The sequence below is a fragment of the Haematobia irritans genome, chromosome 3 (assembly GCF_050003625.1).
Source record: "Haematobia irritans isolate KBUSLIRL chromosome 3, ASM5000362v1, whole genome shotgun sequence".
NCBI classification, from domain to species: Eukaryota; Metazoa; Arthropoda; class Insecta; order Diptera; family Muscidae; genus Haematobia; species Haematobia irritans.
In genome coordinates, this window is record NC_134399.1 from 36516663 (window position 1) to 36539620 (window position 22958).

The following is a 22958-nucleotide window of genomic DNA, read 5'->3' on the forward strand; positions in this document are numbered from 1 at the left end:
GCAACAACAAGAAGAAAATACTGGTATTTTTCTACCCCGCCATAGAGAAAGATAGACACACGAAGAGAATATTCTATAGTGGTCTCTTTTCCGGTGACTCTCCATAAAGGCAGCCATATTGGTAAGTATTGATTTAAAGAGAATCAAGAGAGCAATGACTATGGTCCAATTGATTTCCTAAAGTTGTTGTTATTGTTGTGCAGACATTTATGAATTATTGAAGAAACGAGACACTATGCCCTCTGCTCTTTGACGACGGAAGCTTTTACGTGCTACTTGCTAAGCAATAAACGGCTACAAGCATTTGTAAGGCTAGCCAAGAAATATAAACGAACTCCCCACACACACGCGCACACACACACACATGTATATATATTTTGTCTTTTGTTGTGTATACATTTAACATTGTGAGACTTTTGTGTGGAGTTGAGTGTTTGTTAAATTGAATGTACGACGCCTGAGGAATAAAATTAAATGTTTTTCGGTTTTATGAATTTTTATCTCGCTCTAGTAAATTTCATCTCTTTCTGGCATGCTGGTGCTGGTGGTGGGGTAGCCTTAAGGCAAGGTGAAGTTTTGTTGGCCTAAACTCTTCAAGAGGATGGGTAAGAGATTGCATGAACATTGAATATTTGTGTATGAGTGCATGAGTATGCAAGAGCAGGTCTTTGGGCCCTGGTGTGAGAGTAACCATTGGATGATGGTTTTGCCATGCAACAATGGCAACAATCTTGCTTTTGTGACCAATACACACCACACCCCACACAACTACCATTACGTTTAACCACCCATCATACACATACTGCTCTGCAGCGTTGCCTTTTAAATAACCTACAATGCCATTCGTTTCAATAACTCAACTCTAGCGGTGGTTTTTTATCTCTTGGTCTTCTTCTTCTACTACTTCCTCTCTGACTTCACTCTGGCCCATCAAGAGCCTTAACGTTTGTATAAATTTTGTTTAGGGGGGGTTTCGTGTGTATGGGTGTGTGTGTTTGCTACATCTACCAAAGAGGATGATATTGGTGGCGTTTGGTTGGCTGGTTGGTGGTGCTTGAGCATTTGTGACTCGCTTACTTGGCTCAATGGCACTCGCTGCTGCTCTCAGTTCAAATTGAATTTTCATTGTGGATGTTTGTTATTCATTTAACGGCTCGGAACTGTAAATTTCTTTTTACCGTCGGCGCTTAAAGTCCAATAGAAAATAAAAACATGTTTGTCATACCAATGGCAGTACTTGGCCTACAATAACAGCAACAACACGGAGTTAACGAAATTCTTATTGGAATCCCCACCACCGAAAGTCGAAAGAATAGAATAGAAATCAAGTCGGGTAAAACGAGAATTCAAGTATTGAGCAGAGTGCTGTGTGTGAAGTGTCGCGAGTGCGGAAAATCATCGCAAGCAGAAAATCGAATTGGAACCGGTTACGAAATATTCGAACATATTTTAATGGTTTTTGATTGATTTAACCGGTTTTTGAAAACTGCATTGCTATATTCGCTCTCAAAACAATTATAAATCATAAACATATTGAAAAAAATAATAATAACTGTTAATTGTTAAATTGTGATAAAATATCAATAATCATTTAAGTGACCCATAATTTATTAAAGAAAATACAAATTAAAAAAAAAATATAATAAAAAAAAATAATTCGAAAATAGTGATCTTGTCCAACTGCAAGTTTATGACCAACATTAGGTTGTTGGTAAGCTTCCCTTCCATATTGCCTCAACAATAATGGTTTTGGAACAAAAATATCAGCCACCAACAACAACACCCCTTCACCCGTCACCTACATCGCATTCACCTCCCCATCATCCTTCGTCGGTAAACGCTTTACATCATTCACCGATAGCCCGGCAATTGTCGCCACCCGCGACAAATTCTGTTAACGGTAATAGTAACGGCATTGTGGCTCCTAATATGCCGTCGGAAGCTTTACATCCCACCGCCGCCCTGCAGCTATATGCGGCGGCAGCTCAATTGGCCCCAGGCGGTGTCCGTGTACCACCATGGAATCCTTTTTTGCAATTCGGTGTACCGGGAGTTTTTGGTGGGGCCCCGTTTTTGGGACGTCCTCGTTTTGAAGCAAATGGACCTCAAAATGCCGCCGCTGCAGCTCAAATGGCTAGCAATGCGTTTGCGAATTTAACCGGCCTAAGTGCCGCTATGCGTAATGTTTCGGCAGTGCAGAGCACAGCAGCGGCGGCTGTCGCATCGGCGGCAATACAGCATCGTCTAATGATTGGAAATCGCCAAAATATGCCACCGACGGGACCACCCAGTGAAGGATCTAATGAAGATAATGGTAAGTTGGAGAAGGTTTTGTTTTTTAAGAGAATGGCTTAAATATAGGTCGAAATATTTACAGCGAAATAAATTCGTATTAATTTTTGTCGGTTGTCTGAAGAGTTTAAATAACTCAACAAAGAGCTATTAATTCAGCTAGACACATTCACGTTTTTAGTTACATGTATTGGGCTATTTTTTTATCAAGGGCTAAAAGGTGCAATTACAACAAAATTATTTCGTCGATTCCTGGACGTTTCGTCCAACTTTTTCAATAGGGGTTTATATAGGAGTAATAACTTTATACAGTGAAACCTCTCAAACTTGGACTCTCTGAAAAGCGGACTAACAACTTTCTTGACATGTTTGCTATATTGTCACATTAAAATTAACCTCTCAAATGTGAACAATATTTAGGCGACCGTGGCTGTCCACTTTTAATACGTTTCACTGTATATGCTGTATTTGCTTTTCTTTATTTTACATCCATTCAAATTAATTTCCTTTATTGTTGATAATATTCCATTGAGATTTTCACGCAATCTCACAAATCATCTCACCAAAAAATTGATGTCATCTTAAAATGAAATTTATTTCAATCTGAAATATAATTGCACCACAACTCAGTATATTTGTATGAGTTTGAGTAAATGAAAAAAAAAAACAAATCTGGGTTTTAATTGATTAACATTCAAAGAAATTCATTCAGTTTTCAACGTAAATTATTTTCATTACAATCACATATGAAATTAGTCAATTCAATGTGTGTTTAAACAAATGTGAAATAATTAAACAAACAAATAATAACAACAAATCCCCATCAATCTGCAAGTACTTGATGTGTGTATTGTTGTTTTTTTTTTGTTTGTTTACCTTCAATGTTATCAATTAAAAGAAAGAATTCATTGTTAAATAGATTATTATTATTATTACAATAATTGTTTTTATTTAAGAAAAATCATCTGTTCATAAGTCATCCATTGAATATATTTTGCTTATTGTTCCTTTGGCAACAGTTCATAGTTCTATGATAATTGAAATCTTGAACTGTAACCTAATGGCCCACGATAGATTTTTATTCAATTCAATGAAATAAATACAAGTGTAAAAGTGACAATAACTTGGCAACGTTAGTTAGATAGATTTCTCTATCAATGGATTCAATGGTGCGCCATACGAAGGATTTCCCTTATCATTTGATTGAATCTGGTTATGAGTATATTCCAATATATGTACTAACATTCGGATATTCTTTGAATGGAATGGTTCAAAAAAGACGAAATTCAATTTTGTGCCAATTTGATCTTTACGCACAATACAAAGGCAAATTACTGTTTGGAAAAATCACTGCGAAATGTCAAAAAATTAATTTTTGGGGCTTTCACATTTTTTTCGAAGAGTGAATTGGATCATGTAACTGGTTGGCTGATAAGTCCCCGGTCTGACACATAACATATGCAGTCCATACTCTATGATTTATATGAGTAGCATGCATATCAGTCCTCATACTCGATACGCTATATACTCGTATCTAAATGCATATCGGTTTGTTTTCTCTGGATCATATTAGGATAGGTTAGGTGGCAGCCCGATGTAACAGGCTCACTTAGACTATGCAGTCCATTGTGATACCACAGTGGTGAACTTCTCTCTTATCACTGAGTGCTGCCCGATTCCATGGTAAGCTCAATGACAAGGGACCTCCTTTTTTATAGCCGAGTCCGAATGGCGTTCCACATTGCAGTGAAACCACTTAGAGAAGTTTTGAAACCCTCAGAAATGTCACCAGCATTACTGAGGTGGGATAATCCACAGCTGAAAAACTTTTTGGTGTTCGGTCGAAGCAGGAATCGAACCCACGACCTTGTGTATGCAAGGCGGGCATGCTAACCACTGTACCACGATGGCTCTCAGTTAGGAACTTAACTGCCGAAAACTTTTCAGTTAAAATTAACCGGAGAGAATATATTTGCAATGTACTTTTTGTTAACTGGCAGTTAGAGCCTAAAGGTGCTACATGAAAATGGCCTTTAGTGTTTTTAGTTTGATTAAAAATTGATTGTTTAAATAAATGTTTAATTAAAAAATCAATTTTTTTTACTGACTTAGTCTTCCGAGTTTGATTAAAAATTAATTGTATCAATAAATTTTTTATTAAATAAATTAAAAATTTTCAAATATTGAACTTATGTTTCTATCTTGATACACTAAGAGAAAAAGTTTCGTTATATTAAAGAAATGTGTCGTTAAAAGTCAGCCAACGAAACAAATTCGTTAATACAACGAAATTTTTCGTTATTATAACGAATTTTCTGTTAATTAACGTAACGTTTCGTACTATTAACGAATATTTTCATTGTATTAATGAAAATGTTTCGTTATATCAATGAACATTTTTCGTTGGCTGAGTTTTAATGAAATTTTCTTTGTGTGTACAAAAAGTTAATTGTATCAATTAATTTATTAATTGAAACATTTTCCAATTTTTTTCCAACTTGGATATATTTTGGATATATTTTTTTCTGTGAACTCCCCAAAATACCCCAAGCGCAAAAGACCAACTGTTTCAGATCTGGAGATTTTGGTGGTCATCGTGCGGCAGAAATGGACCGAAGAACCTCCTTTTAAGCCAGTCTTTGTTGATGTGTGCTGAGAGCGATTGTATTGAGTCCTGTTGGAATGTTCATGGTCTGCTGCCGAAATGTGTGTCCAAATTCGTTAAATGACCACTTTCGTGCAATGGAAGCAGCTCCTTAGCCGTTTCCAGTCAGTGCATTGGTGATCTCTTGCACTTTTTGGAACATCAATTGTATTAGTCCAAGCTCATTTTTCAATATGTGTTGACCTTAATTTTTCTGCACTGAAAAAAATATTGTCGTGAGGCCAAAGATTTCATGTCTGTAAAATACAAATGCAAATTTTTCTTAGCATAGAAGACGCATTTCTCTAACATAAAGTTTTTTTCCTTGTTCAAAAGTCGATAAACTTTCCAATGAAGTTGTATTGTCCTTATAATTAAGTGATTTGACTTAAAAATGGGTATCAAAACATAAAATATTTTTTTTTGGGGGGTAAGGTCAACTTGACTTTAATAATTCAGAAAAATTCTTTAAAATTAATGAAATTGTCTTTAAATTTGTTGTCTTTTTGCATCTTGACTACAAAGCAAAAAATCGTTCAAATATAGACGTTTTTTACTTGAAATGTTGCATAATTTCTACTGGAAGTCGAGTCTGAAGTTGGAAAATAAAGTTGTCGTTAACTCGTTTTTAAAGGACTTTGATAGCATATGAAGAAAAAAGCTGAAAAAAAAAAACGAAACATTAAAATTTGCTTCTTTGAAGCAAGTACACAAAACCCAAATTTTAAAGAGAATTGTGTCTTAAAAGTATTCTTACTTGTATTATCCGCTTCTTTAAAGTGAAGACAAAATCTATGGAACTGGACATGCTTTTTTTTTCAAAATGAGCTATCGCTGGAATAAATCTGTCAACATGCAGACGAGCGGTTTAGAAATTAAAGTAATCTGAATTTGGTTGCAATACATATCAGCCACACTGTCAGTTATACCATGGGCCCATTAAAGAGTGTTCTACACTGAACAAAATATTGTCCCAAAAATACGAACTCGTATTTTTATTATTTATTAAGTCAAATGTCTTCCTTCAAACTGGTGGGTTCACTGTTTTTTCAGTGTAAAAATATCGTCAACTTTACAAATTTTATAATCATTTTTACTAAAATTATCATAGTTATAATCGATGAAGATATCCACCTTATGATAAAAATATCGTCGTCAGGTTTTCAAAATTCACCATCAATTTTATAAGGAAGGAAATTAGTATAATATTAAATTATTTAAAATAGTGCAAATAAGGACAAGAAAAATATATCCATTAACAAATTACGCCCAGTAAACAGCGTACTATCGCTTCAATCCCCTTTGCAGATCTGGAATTTCGAAACAATTTTTTTTCTTCAAAAGAATATAAAATATATTTTAAATGATTATTGCAAAGCTTTTGGTTAATTCAATTGTTTTTGCTCTTGAAAAAATGCTTTGAGACCAATTTATTGTAATTGTTTGCAGATTTAAGTACCAGCAAATCTTACTGAAATATATGCAATTTGTTTGCTATTCGAATAATACGTCCAATAACGTAACAATAGATGACACTGTTTTTTAAGTATCAACTTCTCTTGTTACTTTTTCAATATTGTTTATTTTATATTTTCTTAATTGCCCATAGAAAAACAATAATATTTCCGCTAACAAAATGTTAATTCTTTAAAAATTTTCACTCCTTTTGTAAAAATAAGATACTAATCGAGACATTATCTCTAAATGAAGTATGTTGTTTTATTATCCCAATTATTGAAAATTAATTCTGTGACGAACTCAATCCATCGATATTTTTTAAATCGATTTTGTCAATATTGAATAAAAAAAGCTAAGACATTTTAATAACTTTCCTTCAGTTCTGCAAACATGACATCAATTTGCCAAAAGTGAGATGGCCCCATAAAATCAAGCTTACTGCTAATATCTCAATATTACCTACATAATATACAACAATAGATAAATATAAATTTATGCAGACTAGAGATGGGCAAGTGGGTCCAATTATATGTGAATGTTCTTCTCAAGGCACAACTTTAAAAGAACTTCCAAAAATGTCCTCCCATAGATGTTCTTTATTTTAAATGCACAGATAGTTCATATGAGTAAATTTTTTTATAACTCGCTTTTTTCATATTTTTAATGGGAAATTTATTTTTTTTTTATTTTAAATATGTTAAAAACCGATAAGAATTAACAAAATGGTACAAAATATTTAAATTTAGCCGAAAAAATATATTAAATCCTTTCTAGAAAAATTGCGAATTTTTGGAAAATATTTGATGACAAACGTTCCAGACAAGCATTATAATTCACTAAAAATCATAGAAAATTTTAAAAAATTTAAAAAATTGTCAAAATATCATAAAATTTCTTAATTCACATCCAAAACACTGAATTCACACCTCACACCTTAAGAAGTGATGTAAATTCAGACTAAAACCACGTTGAGAGATGGAAGTTATAGTTCGCGAACTACAGAAATTTGCATTTACCTCTAGCATCGGTATATTTACAAACTTTTCATTAAGTACGTTAACATCCAAGTTCGAGTTAAGACTAGTAGTCTTTGTAATGCCAATTTTCTTTATTTTGTTCCACGTTTTCCTTGTACTCGTTAGCATTATTGAATTTGTTAGTATGAAAAATCAGTTTTTCATGTTTAACCTTTCAAACTATATCTTTTCTGGCAGATTGAAAAGTTGAGTAGAGCTCAGGAGTTTTGTATCTTTTCTACCTCTCTGTATGCCCGTACTCTTATATCAATAAGTGTTTTCACCTCATTTGTGAACCATGGTTTCAAGTCAGTTTTAATATTCTTTGTTACCATAGGTACATGTTAATTGTAGAGATCAACTATATTATCAGTTTGAAAGTTGACCTTACTGTCTATTGAACTAAGATAATAAATTTGATTCCAATCAATCCTATTCAAATCTTGTTCCAGATTTAGTCTGAATTTGGAAATTTAAATTTTCATTAACACGTTTTTAAAGGTCTTTGATAGAACACGAAGAAAAGAGTTGCAATTAAACGAATATATATTAAATCCTAAAATGAAGTACGCTTAAATGTATCCTTACTTCAAATCACCGCTTCTTTGGCCAGGAACTAATACCTAAATCATTGTTTTAAAGACAAAATCTTTGGAACCGGGCATGTTTTTCCCATATGCAGGAATTTGAGCTTTTTTTGTTTTATGTGTACTGGGAGTTTTGACTGAGGCAAATTCAACACTGGGACAATACGATATGAAATAAATTATTAAAAATGCTTCGGCTGCGGTTAATCAGCCTCTTGACGTCGATGGCCAATTCGTGGCACATTATCGAATTTTCACCGAACGCCGAAGCAAATTCTCTCTGAGATTCGTTTTTAAATTTTTCCTATTATATCCACAATTCGAACATTTTTGATACACCAGAAGATTTATAATCAAATTAAATATTCAAAAGTTTATAGTTGAACAAAAAATTACGACTAAAACCGCGAAACAACAAAATTTAATTTTGAACAAATTTTCTCTTTCCGAAAAACGCAAAACGAAATATCAGAAAATTCATTTGGGCTTCTTCAACATTTTCTGGTCGGAGAGCGATGGGTCATCTATTATTTAGTAATCTATGATGTGCATGTCCAGGAGTTATTTTGCAAGTATACTGCAATTTAGTTAAACAGGAAAAAAACACAAAAATGGACAATTTCGTTGGCCTAAAATTTCAGTGCGGAGAAAGGTATTTTTTTAATTCTAGCAATTCAACAAAGATCCTAGGTTTAGAATGGAAGGACAGCTGTTGAACTGCACTGAGAAAAATATTTACGTGATATTAAAGATTACGCAACCTAAATTTTAGGATGCGAAATTTACAAATTTCTTTAAAATAATGCAATTTTAATTAAAATAAAGTTTATAATCTTTGCTTCAAAGTTTTTTTTCCATTAAATTTAGGACACATTTTGTAAATTTGCGTCCCTCCGTTAAAGTCGCATGACTTTGAACTAAGGCAAATTTTCCTTAAAGTAAAGAAATACATTTTTGATTTAAAGAAATTGTCCTTAAATTAACTGAAATATTGAAACTTTAGACTTAAGATAAAAATGCTTCAAATATTGGTTAAGACTTATATTGAGGATTAAGCGTCTTTGGTTTAACGTTTTTTTTTTTTTGGAATTAAGAAAACATTTTTTACTTTGAAGTATCCGTTATAAATTGGATTTTTAAAGTGGCCTTTGTTTGTACGTGAGTACCTTTATTATTAAACCGTGAAAAGAGAATGCAAATTTGATAAATGAGATCTGTATCCTAATTTTAATTTTACTGGTTCTAGATTTAAAGCCAGATAGGTCGCTAAAAATTTTCTTTATTTTAAAGAAGCAGCATCTTTGGCTCGGAATCAATACCAAAATCTTTAAAGGAAGGTCAAAATCTTTGGATCCAAGTAAACCAAGTGGGCTCAACAACTCGATTGAAGTTAAAATCCATAAAAAATTCCATTCAAATCTTATTTGCCAATGAATTTTGTGTAAAATTTTTCCAAAAAAAAAAATATTAATGATGTTTTAGATTCACTCACGCATATTACCAACGTGACTCGTAAATCACGTGATACTTAACTTAATATCCCTGAGACACATACACATCTCTAATGCAGACACATGAAACTCATTTGAGATGTGTAAAATAGATTAATATCGTCTTTATTTTTTTTGTTGTTTTTGAGGAGTGTAAAAAATACAAAATAATCACATCTACACACATTTTGAATATTAATCATTTTTTGGAGCTTAGATGATTTTCTTCGTTTGGAGTTTTTTTGTTATATTTGCTCGCTTTTTGTGAGCCGCAGCATGTCATTAATCATTTGGCAAAATAAATTTCGCATAGAGCAAGGAGAGTGAAAAAACAACAACGAGAACAAGACATATGAAAAAAATTGAAAATCACAAACACAAAACAATAACACTTACACCTAAGGTAAAGGAAATATTGAGAAAAAATCAAAGCGAGAGAGAGAGAGAGAGAGAGAGAAGGAGAAAACTAAATTCACCTCAGGTCTTGTTGGTTACCTACGCAATGTCGAAAAAAATCTTGTGTAGCCACCATAAACCTCAACCATGCGTACCATTGTCAAATCCGCCTGCTGTCAACTACGAAATGCTTGTCTTAAATCTATGAGCATGATGAAGCTTTACCAAGGATAAGCCTAAATAACCCGTTGACATCACACCACCATCATATATGGCAGCATAGTCCAATGGCTAAGGTAATCGCGTGCCTGACTGTGTGTGTGAGAGTGTGGGATATTGATGATGATGACAGCGAAGATATCCATGATTTGAGTTTATATGAGAAACTACTCGGGGTCTATTAATTTTTACCGGTTTGCTTGGTTGGTTTCGATTCAACCAAAGGAAAAACTTTTGCCTTGTTTCATGTGTGATTTCGTTTCGGTCGTTTTTTTACGTAGATGGGAGTCATCATTTCATTTTTGTTTTTTTTTTGTTCTTTCTCTCGAGCTAGTTAGCCATTTTAGCTGTTTGTGATTTTCATTTCTCCGAGCTGTTTCAACCGGAAATGAGAAATGTCATAAATTGAACGAATTCATTCATCATTTGTTTGAGTTGTGAATTTCTTCATTATTCACTTGAATATTTTTTCTATATATATACGGACAGGATATACGTGTGCTTTGCTATGATGAATTTAAATTAGATGTCGATTTATTTTGAGTCATTACTTACAGATGGACATCAATCATTAGAATGATTTTAATCTTTCAATTTAAAATTTTGGAAAATGGATTATTTGCTCTAATACATTGCAGACACCTAAATGATATAGAAAGATAACAAATACAAATAAAATCTCTTGAGTTAAATTACGTTAGTCGTGATGGATCCGGGGCCAGATCCATTACTGGGGAGATAATATTAGGAGTCATTTACACTAGTTAAAAAAATAAAATCAGTTTCATGTACCAAATGTGGAGAGGTGACTTTTTTATGTATTTTCATACACTGAATTCGAAAATAAAGATTAATTTTTTTATGAAAAGTTTTTGATATATCGTTATATTTTTATTTTTTTCGTCGCTTTTTTTCACTCATCATTATGTCTCGACCTAGAAATAGTGCAAAATTGAACTCCAATTTTTTTCCTCAAAGGAGGGCATTGTCTTTAAATAGTGAAAAAAAAAATAATAATGTCTGATAAATTTTCTTGAATTTACCGAAAAATATTTACTTATTTTTGTGTTATTGGCGTTTTTTAATAGAGTTTAGTTTAAAAAAATCTAACCCAACTTTTGCTTTCACTTTTTTTTAGTGTAAAAATGTTTATTTGATTTTTAGAGAAGTCTTAAACTTCTTTTTTAAACGTGCAATGCAATGAAAACCTTTCTTTCATATGAAATATAAATTCTCTAGATTTTCACCCCAATTAATCGAGTGCACTGAAAAATGGTTCTAACGATTTTGTCTTTACTTTAAAAATTTTGGTATTGATTCCGAGCCAAAGAAGCGGAGAATGCAAGCAAGGATACTTTTAAGACACAATTCTCTTTTAAATTTAGGTTTTGTGTTCTTGCTTCTAGGAAGCAAATTTTAATTTTTCGTTTTTTCAACTTTTTTTCTTCATATACCAGCAAACAAATTTTGAAGTTCTTCCAAAGGCACAACTTTAAAAGCACTTCCAGAAGATGCACTCCCAATGATGTTTTTTATTTTAACTACCCAGGAAGTTCTTTTAATTCAATTTTTTTATAACTTGGCTTTTTCATACTTTTAATGGATAATTTCAACTTTTTTTGTTTCAAATAGGTTAAAAACAGAGTAAGAATTCATAAAATGGTTCAAATCATTTAAATTTTGTCGAAAAAAGTGCTAAATTCAATCTGAAAAAATTGTGCATTTTTGAAAAGATTTGAGGTCAAACGTTTCCGACAAGCGTAAGAATCCATTAAAAATTATAAAAATTTATAAAAATTATTTATTTGACAAAATATCACAGAATTTTTTAATTTACATCCAAAACATTGAATTCGGATCACACCTAAAGAAGTGATGCAAACTCAGTGCAACGGCTGTTGAAATGGAGGACTTCCGTCCTATGACAAGTCCATGTTAAATTCATCGCTTCTGCGTCAATTTTGCACTACTTCCGGATCCAAAAAGAACATTTCTTCTTTGGCGACGCTTTTTTTGCTGGGTCATTCTTATTATTTTTGGGAATGGTATGCAAATTTCTGCTTTAGTTCATATTGAACTTATGTGTATGGTCATTTATACCATGGTTAGTTCATAAAATGTTTGTGACATACTTAAAAAAAAGAAAATTTCATTAGGCTGTTTTTTGTTTTGTACTTAGGTTTGGTGGCATCCCCATATTTCAGGCTCACTTAAACAATTCAGGCCATTGTGATACCACAGTGGTGAACTTCTCTCTTATCACTGAGTGCTGCCCGATTCCATGTTAAGCTCAATGACAAGCGACCTCCTTTTTATAGCCGAGTCCGAACGGCGTTCCACATTGCAGTGAAACCACTCAGAGAAGCTGTGAAACCCTCTGAAATTTCACCAGCATTACTGAGGTGGGATAATCCACTGCGGAAAAACTTTTTGGTGTTTGCCCGAAATTGGGTTTGTACGCACGACCTTATGTATGCAAGGCGGGTATGCTAACCATTGCACCACGATGGCTTCAGTGTACTTACATCGCATACCAAATTTCAACAGCATCTAATGAAATTTGCTCTACCAAGAGGCTCAGGATGCAGGGATGACAAATGATGTTGACGAAAAAGGAATAAAAAATGTATTTTTCGAAGCCAAAAGGTGCTAAAATGACATGATTTCAAAATTAAAGACTACTGTAAAAGTATACGTAAATTTAAGTCTACACCGGTTTTTGATTTTTTTAGATTAAAAAAAATATATAACATCTTATTTTGCAAAATTTTATTTCTTTTGAAAATGTTGTCTAAATTTTATTTCTGCAGAAAATTTTGTAAAAATTTTAATTCTGCGAAAATTTTGTAACAATTTTATTTCTATAGAAAATTTTGTCAAAATTTTATTTCTTTAGAAAATTTTGTCAAAATATTATTTCTGCAAAAATTTTGTAACAATTTTATTTCTATAGAAAACTTTGTAAAAATTTTATCAATATTTTATTTCTATAGAAAATTTTGTCAATATTTTATTTCTATTAAACATTTTTTGAAAATTTCATTTCTATAGAAAATTTTGTCAACAATTTATTTCTATAGCAAATTTGGCAATATTTTATTTCTATAAAGTTTTTTTTTCAAAATTTTAATTCTATAGAAAATTGTTTCAACAATTTATTTCTATAGGAAATTTTGTCAAAAATTTTATTACCATAGATGATTTTTTCAAAATTTTATTTCTATAGAAAATTTTGTCAAAAGTTTATTTCAATAGAAAATTTATTAAGAAGTAAGTACCTCTTTGCAAAAGCTACCAAATTCGGCGAAAATTTTGTAAAAAATTTATTTCTGCGAAAATTTTGTCAAAATTTTATTTCTATAGAAAATTTTGTCAATTTTGTAAAAAAATTATTTCTGCGAAAATTTTGTCAAAATTTTATTTCTATAGAAAATTTTGTCAATATTTTAATTCTATAGAGATTTTTTGAACATTTTATTTTTATAGCAAATGGTGTCAACAATTTATTTCTATAGAAAATTTTGTCAACAATTTATTTCTATAGGAAATTTTGTCAATATTTTAATTCTATAAAAATTTTTATCAAAATTTTAATTCTATAGAAAATTGTGTCAACAATTTATTTCTAAGGAAATGTTGTCAAAAATTTTATTTCCATAGATTATTTTTGCAAAATTTTATTTCTATAGAATATTTTGTCAAAAGTTTATTTCAATAGAAAATTTATTAAGAAGTACCTCTTTGCAAAAGCTACCAAATTTTGTAAAAAAATTATTTCTGCGAAAATTTTGTCAAAATTTTATTTCTATAGAAAATTTTGTCAACAATTTATTTCTATAGGAAATTTTGTCAATATTTTATTTCTATAAAATTTTTTTCAAAATTTTAATTCTATAGAAAATTGTGTCAACAATTTATTTCTATAGGAAATTTTGTCAAAAATTTTATTTCTATAGATCATTTTTTCAAAATTTTATTTCTATAGAAAATTTTGTCAAAAGTGAAAATTTTGTAAAAAATTTATTTCTGCGAAAATTTTGTCAAAATTTTATTTCTATAGAAAATTTTATCAATTTTGTAAAAAAATTACTTCTGCGAAAATTTTGTCAAAATTTTATTTCTATAGAAAATTTTGTCAAAATTTTATTTCTATAGAAAATTTTATCAAAACTTTATTTCTATAGAAAATTTTGTCAATATTTTAATTCTATAGAAATTTTTTTGAAAATTTTATTTTATAGAAAATGGTGTCAACAATTTATTTCTATAGGAAATTTTGTCAAAAATTTTATTTCCATAGAAAATGTTGTCCAATTTTTATTCTATAGGAAATTTTGTCAAAATTTTATTTCCATAGAAGATTTTGTCAAAATTTTATTGCCATAGATGATTTTTTCAAAATTTTATTTCTATAGAGATTTTTGTCAAAAGTTTATTTCAATAGAAAATTTATTAAGAAGTACCTCTTTGCAAAATCTACCAAAATCATTTTTTTTGTAGAATTCTACACGCAGAAAAATAATTCTTTCCTCCCAAGCGAAATTTTAGACAAACAAAGTTCGTTTCTCATTTGCTTTTCGTTGAAAGGAAGTGTATTTGGAAGAAAAGTATATACTTTTTGTGATAAACGTTTATTCTTTTCCAGGATGTGAAAACAATTTCATAAAGACTAACTCAAAAAATTTTTTTTCTGGCTAATTGCATTTTCCCTCACATCTTTCTCACTTCCACGAAGTTTTTTAGTTCTTAGCACCTTTTTCTGTAATACAAACAATGTAGAAGAAATTATACGATTTTATAAATCTTGTTTACCTTTCGCCTGGACGGAGAATCGAACCGCGGACCATGCAATTTGTAAGCCAACACACTATCCACTGAGCTATGTAGCCCTTATTGTCATCAATAGACAATTGCCCTTATAAGTTATATTTATATAGCATAGCTTGCGGCGCCCATGAGCCGATTAAACAAAGTTTATTTCACAGAAAAATACATTTAGTTGGGCACCATGGAACAGTGGTTGCTACGTCTGACTTGCATGCCAAGGGTCGTGGGTTCGATCCCTGCTTCGACCAAAGTTTTTTTTTTTTTTTTTTACATATATTCCAGATATGGTCGGAAGATTCCGAAAAAATGTTCAACATTACATTCTACTACATTAAATTTGTACTATGAACTGTAAAATGTGTCTTATTAAAAACCTAAAGTCAGAAAAGAACAGTGTTTGATATAAAAGAAATGGACTGTATCGTTGGTTCAAAAACAACTTTTTTTATTAAAAAAATTAACATTTTGTAACAAACGAATTTTTTTGGTGATAAAAGTGTATACTTTTCGAAGCAATTCAAAAAAACTCTAACAAAAGAAAAACGTTTTCGATACACGTTTTCCAAACGTTTTTTTCTTTGCGTGTACCAACTTTGGCATACCGGTTCAGGGGCCATCTCTAAGCATTATTGCCAAAGACACCATGTGTGTATTTCGTCTCCGTCTGGGCTTTTCAAATATATACACTCTCTTATAATACTGTGTTCCTCAGTGTAGCGGAAAAAATCACATTTCACGTTTCACATTTGCGGACGGTATAGATAATATTCCTCTCAATAATGTTGAGATCCTGTAATAAAAACTAAATTATCCTCATTTTTAAACACATATGATTATTTCTTCAATGTCCGCTATTTATAATTTTTATAGTTGCGTTGATATCTGAGAACAGTTCACATTTAGGGCAGAATAACTCTATATAGAGTAATTGTGATATAAAAGTACCAAATGGCTCGCGGTCGTGCCACGGTGCTTTTGGCAGTCGAAATGTATCAAAAAATGCACAAAAGTGTCAACTTTATGAACCCTGTCAGGATGACAAATCAGAAGATCGGTTTAATTGGGGGCTATTTATTTTTTTGAAAAACCAACACAGCAAGATTTACATCATACTATTATTTGTCCACACATTATTAACGCTTTCGTTGTATAAATTTTTAGAATTGCACTTGGAAAAAAAAGTAATATTTGTTTGATCAAGTTAGCTTTGCTTTCTGTATTTGTCTTTTGTATTTATTATGAGGAAACTAGAAATATTTTTCATTTGTGTTCTGTTACTAGAAATAAACGTTTAACTTTAAGTTTTTGTTTGATAAAAATTAATTATCGTGTATTTTATTTGATATATTTTCTATTAATCACCACAAGTGTAGACAATTAAAAATTTCTGTTTTGATCCGGAAATGGTTCAGAAATAAGATCAGAAGCAATGCATTTAACATGGTCTTGTCATAATGGTTAAGTCATCTTCTTAAGCCTCCCCTGCATTGATTTTGCATTAATGCTATTTCAAGTTTTTCTTTCTTGTTAAAGTTGTCACCTTTTGTTTGGGCTGAAAGAAATAACTTTTATAGCAAAGAAAACTTCGTTGGTCGAAAATTTCATATATGAGAAAATAAATTAATTGTTTGCGACGGTAACCAGTAAAAACGCAGCTTCCAAAAAAAAAAAAAAATGATTTTGTTCCCCATCTTGTTATCGGAAAATAGTGCAACTTTGGATTATGTCCAATGAATTGCTCACGAGTTTTTATGGTGAAATCACATGCCGTTTAAGCGTACTTTTCATTGTTTCAAAAGTTATGCCTTGAAAGTTCGGGAAATTAAAAGAAAAAATATAGCTGAAGACCTCTTGTTTTTCAAACCTAATTGTAACTTAATAAAAAAATAAATCATATCGTCTAAAATAAATTATAATTAAATTAAAGTAAAATAAATTATTTTTATTAAATAAATAAAATTAGTAGTTAGGAAACACTTCAATGAGACTGCATTTACCATGTGCCTACCTCTTTAATTTATATCTCACCGCTATGAGATATAACGGCCACTTATATAGCAATTAAATATACAACTAGACTTAAACTTATGGAATTTTCCACAGCTATTTACAAACTATCTTTGAGCATGAAATTTTTCTATATATGGAAAAAATTCTTAATTGCTTGATATGTAATGGTAGAGTCAAATCATCTGGATTTCTCTTCACCTTCTAATTTCAACGCAAAAAAAAAACAACTTTTAACAAATATTGAAAATTAGCCCATATGATTATACTGCGAAAATTCCTGCTGCACCCTCTTTTTTCGGGCTTCTCCACTCCGAAACCCAGGGTTTGTTTTATTTCTTTTAATAATTATGTTATAAACAATTGACGGGTTGTTCGTTATTCTGCAAGTTGTTTTAGCATTTCGTTTTAAACGTTGTTGGGGCGATTATAATTAAAAAATCAAGATAAAATAGTGGCATAATTGGAAATGATTAAAAACTTCACTCCTTCGGATCAAGAAATGTGAACTGGTGCGGGGTCATGCAATTTTAGCTTAGATATTATTTGTGGTGAATAGACACGAAGAATTGGTGGTGGCCCGGTGTAAATGTGAGGAATGGCAAACGTTTGCCTCTTGGAGTAGCGAAGGTATGCATGTGGAAAAGTCATTTTCTTTGCCATTAAGTCATTTGACACTGTATCATGCAATGTTAACTTGCTATACACTGCTGGCCAAGAGTGCTAGAAATGAGACATCAAGAAATTTCACTAGAATTTGTGAATTTTGTTGGATTTTTTTAGTGACTATATACAGGTTTTGATGGAGTGAAGAGGAAGCTAAAGCAAAAGAAGGAAGAGTGAAGCGAAGTGAAATGGAGAGGAAGGCATATTTGCAAAGTCTGATTATATAGCATGTTTTGTAAGGACGAGCAAAAACATAAATACAACAGAAGCATTACCAATTAGTAAGGGAAACAGTGGTGCTATCATATGAAATGAAAATGAATTTTTCATTATATACCAATGATTTTTTTATTATTACATCAAAACTTGAAAAGTGTTTGAATTCGACTTGATTTCACACAGAATTCAAATATTTAATAAGCATTAATTATTGTTAAATTTTAATTTAGATTCTAATATTATTCTTTAAAGGAGATTTAAGCATTATGCCTGGGAAGGGGGTTGAATTTAAAAATTTAACAAACACTTGAAAAATATTTTAATTCAACAGAAGCATTGCGATTTTGATGAGTGACACCGTGGTGTTATCATATCACTAAAAATAATAATGATTTTTGATTAATACACCAAGACTTGAGAAGTATTTGAATTCAACTTGATTTCAAACATTATTAACATGAAAGAATACAAAGATTTAATAAATAATAGTTAATGCTTGAGTTCTTCTTGGGTTCAAACATTCTATGAAGGTGATTTTTAAACATTATACCTTGTTGAATTTAAACATTTAACAAACACTTGAAAATTGTTTTAATTCAATTTAATTTCAAAGGTGTTCCTTCTCCAAAGGTGTGTGTAAAAACAAACCTTATTCAGTTCCGCAATCCTCTCTATGTATTCATAATGACAGCATGCACTTTTCCAAACAGCTCAACCCTTGACCACCATAATCATTAGATGCTCCTGATGCCTTATGGGGCATTTCATCATTTATACTGTAATCATAATAAATTTCAATTACCTTTACGATTTGGCGGAAAGCCTGTGCATAGAGGCATAGAGGTAATGCAACCCACCACCCCATGGAATGCACTCTGTGCTCGAATAATGTTAGAAATTATATTTTATGGTGATGCATGTCTACCACAATGGCAGCTCTTTTGATTTGTGTTCCAAATGCACTGGTTTGTAATTTGAGAGCTTCGTACTTAAAACGCAGCAATGCATTCCGGTCCGGTGAAACCCATAAGGAAGAGAATGCAACATGCAAGCAGGATGTGTTAGGCTTTTCAAATATTCCATACTGCTATGAACCAAAGCCTCAAAGATATTTTCCATGTACTTGAAGGCATTATTTCCTTCCTGGGGGCGTTATAAGACCTATATCATGCTCAGCCCTTGGGATTGTAAAATCAGGTTGCTATTTTGACCAGCAGACTTAAGGATATGCATTTGTTGTGAAATTAAAATTATAGCCTACATACTTAAATGCCGTTAATGACTTTATTACCAAGGGATTGCTGGGTATGAGTGGAATTCCAGCAAGACAAATGGGTTTAAATTTTAAATTTTGGACAAATGGAATTTTAAATTCTAGAAAATAAAAGACGTTAGTTTAAATTAAATTATGCTAAATTAGGCTACCCAGGGGGACAGCAGGTGGTTTATCGCTGGACGACCTCTAAGATCAGCTAAGATCAAATAAGCAGCCCCCGACCAAGAGGGACGAAGATTGAGGATGCGCTGTAAAAATTCAAGTATATCCAAAGACGGCTTTGCGACAGGGCGATCGAATGCGGCCCAATTAACTAGGCTTCCACTCACAAGGGTGCCCCATAAATATAGGGCACACTTGCGGGTGGAAGCCTATTTATAGGGCCGCATTCGATATACTTGAATTTTTACAGCGCGTTCTCAATCTTCGTCGCTCTTGGTCGGGGGTTGCTTACTTGATCTTAGCTAATCATAGAGAGAAGAATAGTATTATACAGAATCACGAATATGGACTATGATTTGAACTATGTATCGGAATAGAAGCTAATATTGCATGTGTCCTCGTCCCGCTAATGCCCGGCAGGTCTAGGAGAGCGCTCTGTGTCACGTAACCATTAAGTTGGTAATGTATGTAGGTTCTGTTGATATCACATCCAGATGAGTGTCTGCCTGGCCCTGAACACAAGTACCCATAAGGTCTTGTGTCAGCCCTCGCGAGGACCTTTTTTGCTTGCATAGGGACCTTCGGGCTGAGAACAAAGGCTACATCTACATTATCGGTCACAGTTAACAGCACCAAATTGGGACCCATACCGATTGAATATTCCGACAGACAATACAACTGATCCTAGAGTAGGAGATAAGGAGCCAGCGTCAATATTGAGAAGCAGCTTTAGAATAATGCGGTGGGCGGTAAAACCGACCAGCACGGTACCTGTTAATGAAGAAGAGGCTGGTAAAGAGATCGACACGGCATCAAAGTAGATCCCAAACCCAAGGAACACGAAACTTCGAGTAAATTAAAGGAAAACGGAGAGGATCCTCAGTCGGTGAGAACTTTTTCAATTCGCAGCTCACATGAATTCATTATAGAAATGAGAACATGAGAAGAGGAAGCCCTAGCTAAGTGTCAGTTAATACTCCGCGAATTGAAGGCCGCAATAAGTAGAAAAAAGAACATTGGTAGGGATGTTCAAAACGGGGTCTAGACGGTGATAGACGGACTACTTCATGATAGCAGTAACTAGAGAATAAGCTGGAATATGGTGAAGAAAGAGAAGGAAGCTGTTATACCGAGAAGGATATATGAGCGTCTTGCATCAGATACCTCAAACAGACGTTCTAAGAAGTTTGAGGTATAAAATAAATCCAAGGGAAGCAGTTCAAATAGTTCGGAAGACTAAGGCGGAACCATTCTAAAGGAAGAGACTAAGAGATCTTCCGTGGGAAATATCACCGACACACTGAAGGATAAGGCCGTTGAAATCCAGAGGAAAACCGAAGAGGAAACCGTTCTGAGAATTTTGAGGTATAGAGTCCTAGACAGTTCAAATCATTCCTAAGGCTAAGACGGAGCCATTCTCTTAGTGATAGGTAAAGAAGGAGACAAAGAGACCGTCCGTGAGACTATCACCATCACACTTGAAGGATAAGGCCGTTGCCCAACTAGCACCCAGGTCGGCAGAAACAAACCTATGAAAGAAGCTCAAAAGGAAATTGAATGAAATTATGACACCTACAGAGGTAAAATAGCTTCGAATATAAAGTTTTCGAGGGGCGAAACCCGAAGAAGAAACCACGGCCGAGAGAAAGCCTCGATTTCGTCGTTTTAAACCCGTTTTATGAATTCGAGACAGTTCAAACAGTTCGAAAGGCTAAGACGGAGCCATTCTCTTAGTGATAGGTAAAGAAGGAGACAAAGAGACCGTCCGTGAGACTATCACCATCACACTTGAAGGATAAGGCCGTTGCCCAACTAGCACCCAGGTCGGCAGAAACAAACATATGAAAGAAGCTCAAAAGGAAATTGAATGAAATTATGACACCGACAGAGGTAAAATAGCTTCGAATATAAAGTTTTCGAGGGGCGAAACCCGAAGAAGAAACCACGGCCGAGAGAAAGCCTCGATTTCGTCGTTTTAAAACCGTTTTATGAATTCGAGACAGTTCAAACAGTTCGAAAGGCTAAGACGGAGCCATTCTCTTAGTGATAGGTAAAGAAGGAGACAAAGAGACCGTCCGTGAGACTATCACCATCACACTTGAAGGATAAGGCCGTTGCCCAACTAGCACCCAGGTCGGCAGAAACAAACATATGAAAGAAGCTCAAAAGGAAATTGAATGAAATTATGACACCTACAGAGGTAAAATAGCTTCGAATATAAAGTTTTCGAGGGGCGAAACCCGAAGAAGAAACCACGGCCGAGAGAAAGCCTCGATTTCGTCGTTTTAAAACCGTTTTATGAATTCGAGACAGTTCAAACAGTTCGAAAGACTAAAGCTGGCTTCATTCGATTTCATGGGCCTTTGTCCATACAGTCCCCAACCCAGCAGAAACAAATCAAACAAAAAGCGAAAAAGAAATCGATCGAAGTATTGGTACCTACAGAGGTAAAGAAAGCTTCGAACATAAAGTTGTCGGGGGCGAAAGAGGAAATACCGAGAGGAAACCCCGACCGAGAGAACGCCCCGATGGCGTCGTTATGAAGCCTAGTGATGGGCATAGTTATGAAGACTTTTTATGAAGTTTGAAGGATAAAGTGAATCCAAGGATCGTCGTTATGAAGCCCTGTAATGGGCATAGTTATGAAGACTTTTTAAGAAGTTTGAAGGATAAAGGGCATCCGAGGATCGTCGTTATGAAGCCCTGTGATGGGTATAGCTATGAAGACTTTTTAAGAAGTTTGAAGTATAAAGTGAATCCAAGGATCGTCGTTATGAAGCCCTGTGATGGGTATAGCTGTGAAGAATTTTTAAGAATTTTAAACCATTCGGAAGACCAATAAAGAGATTTTATTGAGACTATCACGAGCGCACTGAAGGATAAGGATGTTGCATAAACCATTAAGCCCACAACCACAATAGATGTCCACTATTGGGAGCAACCGTGGTGCAATAATTAATATACTTGTCGTGCATACATAGGGTCGTGGGTTCAACCCCAGTTTCGCCCGAGCACCAAAATGTTTTTCAGCAGCGGTAATGCTAGTGACATTTCTGGGTGTTTCAAAGCTTCTCTAAGTGGTTTCACCTCCAATAAGTGACGCCGTTCGGAGTCGATGTCCGAAGGATGTCCTTGATATTGAGTTAACCATAGAAGCGGGCAGCACTCAGTGAGAAGAGAAAAGTTCACCACTGTGGTATCAATAGTGGACTGAATGGTCTAAGTGATCCTGAAATGTCGGGATGCCACTATGCCCAACCTATTCTCTTAGTGATGGGAATGGCAAGAGACAAAGAGACCTTCCGTTAGACTATTATGGACAATCTGACGAATAAACTTCCACGATCTGGATGCATTCATGACAGACGAAGAAGTAAGAGAATCTATTAGGAAAGTGATAAAGACACCTAATGAAGACATGATTGTACGACTTACGGCGACAAACTTCAGAGAACAAAATAAGATTTTAGTCTCACTCCCGGCGGCATACGAAGCAAATGAAGTTCAAAGAGGTAATCAAACGCTGTTTCCGTTACTTTGAATTGGGACACATGAAATGGGATTACAAGGGAGCCACCGTGGTGCAATGGTTAGCATGCCCGCCTTGCATACACAAGGTCGTGGGTTCGATTCCTGCTTCGACCGAACACCAAAAAGTTTTTCAGCGGTGGATTATCCCACCTCAGTAATGCTGGTGAC

General features: G+C 33.3%; 1 protein-coding gene across 1 annotated transcript in view; it reads left to right on the forward strand.

Annotated features, from left to right (window-relative positions):
• The first annotated feature begins 1140 nt into the window (after window positions 1–1140).
• unc-4 overlaps window positions 1141–22958 on the forward strand; it is a 30791-nt gene continuing 8973 nt past the window's right edge. Inside the window, exon 1 of the mRNA XM_075300500.1 lies at window positions 1141–2314. Coding sequence (XP_075156615.1) covers window positions 1744–2314 — 571 coding nt within the window. The 5' untranslated portion in view covers window positions 1141–1743. The remainder of the gene's footprint in view (window positions 2315–22958) is intronic.